At 32.0% G+C, this 5058-nt stretch overlaps 1 protein-coding gene across 1 annotated transcript in view; it reads left to right on the top strand.

Moving 5' to 3' along the window:
* FAF1 (Fas associated factor 1) overlaps positions 1-5058 on the top strand; it is a 470502-nt gene that overhangs the window by 321289 nt on the left and 144155 nt on the right. Inside the window, exons 10-12 of the mRNA XM_006147256.2 lie at positions 1901-2027; positions 2954-3017; positions 3964-4045. Coding sequence (XP_006147318.1) covers positions 1901-2027; positions 2954-3017; positions 3964-4045 — 273 coding nt within the window. The remainder of the gene's footprint in view (positions 1-1900; positions 2028-2953; positions 3018-3963; positions 4046-5058) is intronic.

Here is a 5058-nt window from a genome sequence, read left to right on the forward strand (position 1 = left end):
AAAAAAAAAAAAAAAAGAGAGAGAAAAAAAACTTCCTTGCTGCTTTGAAATGAGAAGAGGCTTTGAATTTTTTAAGTTGTAACATAGTTTAAACAAGGAGGAGGCCTTGGTTCTAAAAGTTAAAATACTAAAGGGAAAATAGGATTGTGTGTAGAACCAAGGCTTCTGTGAGAAATAGCGGTAGGGTCAAAATAGCAAGTAAATAGCTTAAGGCAAGAACCATTCATTTATTCATCCAGCAAGTTCATCTTCATTATCTTGTCTATTCAAATCATTGGAAAGACTGTCTTAAAGAGGAGACTGAAGATGCTATGGTTCTGTGCATTAATGCTTAGGAGGAAATGCTGAGCATACTGAATCAGAAGAATAAATATCTTGACTTCTTCATTTGGAACCATTAGACTCAGTAGATCAGTAGTTCTTAAAATTGTTCCTGAGATTCTTAAGAAGTACTCCAGCTATCAAATGGATATAAGAAAGAAAAGGCCAACCCCAAGAGAATTAGGCTTCCCATCGCCCCCTCCCTGCATCAGAGTTAGCTCAATTTTGATCTAAAGTATGCATTGATTTTACTTGATATTTTGGTTGGGTCTGGAAGAAGGAGATAATCCTGTGGAAAAAAAGTTGAAAACACTGATGAAATATCTTTACAAATCTCTGCTAGCTTTAAAATCTTTTATTCAATAACTGACTAACTCTAACATATCCTCTGGCTAAATGTTTTTTGAGTCTTTGATAATGTATTAATGCTTTTCTGGCAAATAATTAAGTTAGGCTCTTTTGCATAGACTGAAGAACCAAATAGCTTCTTTATTTTCATAACTTTAGTACATAGTATAATATTTTTAAAGATAGAAATTTCATTTCCTGGGGTCGGCAGGTGGCGTGGAGGTTAAGGTGCTGGACTCTCCCACATGGCCAATGATGGTTCAAGTCTGGGATCTAGCTGCTTGCTTTCTCACTTTCCATTTATTTCTCCCTCTGTCTCTCTGGTCAAATAAAATAAGTAAATAATAATAACAAATACAATGAAATAAATCATTAAAAAAGAAAAATTTTATTTCCTAAATAGTCTTGGTAGATTTTATTCATCAAACAATCTACTTAGCTAGATACCTTGCTTTTCACCTAAAACATGAGTATTTGTCAATACTGGTTCAGATAACCTAGTTCAAATGTTTCAGCTCTCAATATTTTAGAATCTCCTTCTAATATAGAGCACAGCAGCCTAGTTTATACTTTGAAGTTGATGTTTTTAGCACTTTTAACTTAAACTTTCGTTGCTGAAAACAAAATAAACAGGTATGTTTGTCAGTGCCCAGAATGAAGTAAATTCTCAATAAATGTTTACTGAATTAAAACACTATTACTACATCTCATATTTAATAACCAACCTTCAGTTTACAGAGAGCTTTTATATGCAGTGAATTTTTTGTTATCTTCAAATAACACTTTGAGGATAACGTACCATAATTTACTAATGAAAAATTTAAAAACCACCACCAGTAATGAACTGTGCTTCTATCTGCCAACTATAGATTAGTGTGAGCTTTTGGAGAGACTCATAGTTTACTTTGTCTATGAATCCTCCAGTTTATGACTTCTTCACTTATTGAGCACTTCATTGTTTATTATAGGCTGGGGATAAAATAGACAGAAATCCCTGTCTTCATTGAGTTTATAAGCATCCTTTTTTCCCTCAACCTCCAACATTTGGTCATCGTGTATCAAAAATTTCAAAATGCGTATAAGCCTTAAAATGAAAATACTAAACTTCACTCTATGAAATGACTTGTTATTTCTTTTTTATGCTGATGTCCTTTTGTAGTTATATAGCTTATACTTTGTAATTTAATACACTAAAGCTATTATAAATCTAATAAGAATTTTCTTTAAATAGCAAAGCACCGATGTTCATATGGTTAGTGATAGCGATGGAGATGACTTTGAAGATGCTACAGAATTTGGGGTGGATGATGGAGAAGTATTCGGCATGGCATCATCTGCCCTGAGAAAATCTCCAATGAGTGAGTATTAATAGCTCTTTGGGCCCAGCATTATAATTCTTCCTTCTAGTATAAAAACTTTTGAAGAACAGTGAACTTAACATCTCTTACTGATGTCCAGGTTTGGAGAGAAAAAATATAGAGAGTAGGCATCCTTCACTTCATTAGAAGCAGAGCCTATTGAGTTTTAATTTTATTAAACCCCAAATTGCCAACACATTAGTAAAACTTACTAAAAATACAAGGAAACATAATTTTGTTTCACATGTGTACCTAGTTATAGCTATCTCTCTTTAAACCTAGGATTTACTTGTTTTCTCACATCTTGTCAGAAATATCAGTTTTAAGAATAGATATATTACTTTTCCACTCACTGGTAGCCATCTATGGAAGAAAGAAAAAGAAAATTAAATGTGCCATCTCTCTCACTTCCACCTATGAGATGCATACTGTAGAATAACAAGCAACATGTTAAGTCCTTAAATGGCTCATTTACTCTATAAAATTAGGGAATTCCTATGAGCAGAAATAGATGTGATTATTTACATAAAACTGTTTTCTTAATTAATGAGGTCTTTAAAATAATCTCAGATTCCTAAAAATTAATTTAATCAAAGATGTTTATTTCAAGAAAACATCGGATCCCAAGTGAAAACTGGCACACATTTCTAAATGTTTAGCAGAATCGTGTCAGTGAGTTTTCCAATATTTTTGAGCTTGAAAAATTTTTAAGATTCTTTTTTTATTCTAGTTTGATGAAATCTTCTAATATATGATAAGTTAAAATGTCTCCTCAGATATATCACAGAAGCTAAAATTTAAATTTATTTCCTCTTTGTTGATTAAATATATTTCTTATATGTGGGATTAGATGTTATGTGGTTTGTTTTTTGTGTCTATTTGTTTTTTTTTTGTTTTGTTTTTGTTTTCTTTTGTTTGTTTTTTAGTGCCAGAAAACGCAGAAAATGAAGGAGATGCCTTATTACAATTTACAGCAGAGTTTTCTTCAAGGTAGGGTTAGGACATTAACTATATAAAATTGATGTTCTTTTATGCTACTGTGATTTTTCTGGGGCAATTTTAATAATAGTTGGTTTAAAATTTCTTCTTGAAGTATTCAAAGGATACATTTATCAATTTATACAGTCCTAAAAGTGATACACATACTGGTCCAGTGTTACTTGACTAGTAAACCATTTGTGCCACCTCAGAGATGTACAGTGTATCTCTGTATTTTTATAACAGTTCGATAAGTGGATCACTAATTTAATACTATGATTATATTCCTGAAAAGACAAGGATATAGGATACTAATTTCTAGTGTATCATAGGAAAGACAAAAATTATTTTAGATAATATTAAGCAAAAAGTTTTAAATTTCTGAATAAGTAATGTTTTTCTTTTAATTTTTATTTTGCAATTTAGCATCTCTTGTTTAAGATCCTAGTATTAAATGTTTTATATGTGTCCAAAAATCTACTGAAGTATTTAAATTTAGAGAGGATTAATATTTAACCCTCAATTATTGTATAGACAATATTTCCTTTTAGTGCTACTTCCTGATGTATTGTAATGTGGAAATTTTGCAGGAAACCACTTTTCCTTCCATGTTAGAATTTTGGAATAAATGAACTAAAGTAGAAAGTTAAGGCTAATATAACTAGGAAAATCTTTGAAATTGAGTAGCCAAGAATTGCTTTTTACAAGTGACATGGTTTCATAACATTTATTAAATCCATTTGCTAGGTTTACTGACAATTATAGTATTCTAATATATCAGTATAGACTAGAAGAATTCTTAAAAACTAATGAAGCTCATTTCTGAATGTTTTGATGTTTGGTCTGTGCTAGACCTTAGCCCCAACATTTACTTAAAAGTCATTGGTTGTATTTGTGAAACTTTGATGTGACTTCGAAATGTATTTTAATACATGGACTCCTTTTTTTTTTTCTATAGATATGGTGATTGCCATCCTGTGTTTTTTATTGGCTCATTAGAAGCTGCTTTTCAAGAAGCCTTCTATGTAAAAGCCCGAGATGTAAGTGTAATCTTACCTTTTTAATTAAAAGTTGTATCCCACAGGTTTAACACTAGGCCTGAGGCAATGCTTAAAATGTTCTTTCTTTCTTTCTTTTTTTTTTTTTTTTGGTTTGTTTTGAGATTGAAGACTTGATTTTGTTTCTGGTTCATCTACCAACCTAATCATGACCAAGGGCATTCCAGAGAGGGCATTAGTGTGAGAAGATACAGCTGGCTCTTACAGAAATTCTTGTCAAGCTCTAGAACAGGATGCTTTGTTTTCATGTGTTTGTTTGTTTGTTTGTTCTACAGGGGGTATTTAAAGGTGGATATACTTAGAAAGGATCCAGCTATCTTTCTATCCTTTTCAGTTACATGAATGACAAGCTCTTGATAGTAAATGACAAGATCTTGATAGAAGATTTGTCCTTCGGTCTTTTCTCAAAATGACTATTTCATGTAATAGTGTATATCTAACAACTGCAATCATTTTTTTCCCCAAAAGCTATTTTGGGGAAAAGAAGAAAGATTCTTTCTTAAGCATAGAAATGGGTTTGTAATCTTGAAATCATGTAGATAAAAGTTTATAACTTTATATAATCAGAAAAACTTTTTAATCAGAAGTTACATTTTGAACAAGAAGATTCTGATCATTCTATTTCTATATTGACAAAGCAGTCAAGATCTCAGTAATATGGTTCCTGCCTATCTGAAGAGCTTTAATGTTTTCTCTCTCTCTTTTTTTTTTTTAGAATTATTTTCTTTCTTGCTTGCTTCCTTGCTTTTTCTTTCTATTTAGATTTGTTCAGAGAGGGACAGAGTGAGAAAGAGAGGGGGAAGCTGAGAAAGCAAGCCTCCAGGTCCAAGACTCAAACCACACTTGGCCATGTGGGGTCCAGTGCCCTTAACCACCACACCACCTGCTGGCCCTGAGCTTCAGTGCTTTCTATTTCCAACCTTATACTTAAATCTAGCAATAGTGTACCATTTGTATTTCTCCATAGTTTTGCTCTTCTTCTGTGTTCCACGACC

The sequence above is a fragment of the Tupaia chinensis genome, unplaced genomic scaffold, assembly GCF_000334495.1.
Source record: "Tupaia chinensis unplaced genomic scaffold, TupChi_1.0 Scaffold000207_1, whole genome shotgun sequence".
Taxonomy (NCBI): domain Eukaryota; kingdom Metazoa; phylum Chordata; class Mammalia; order Scandentia; family Tupaiidae; genus Tupaia; species Tupaia belangeri.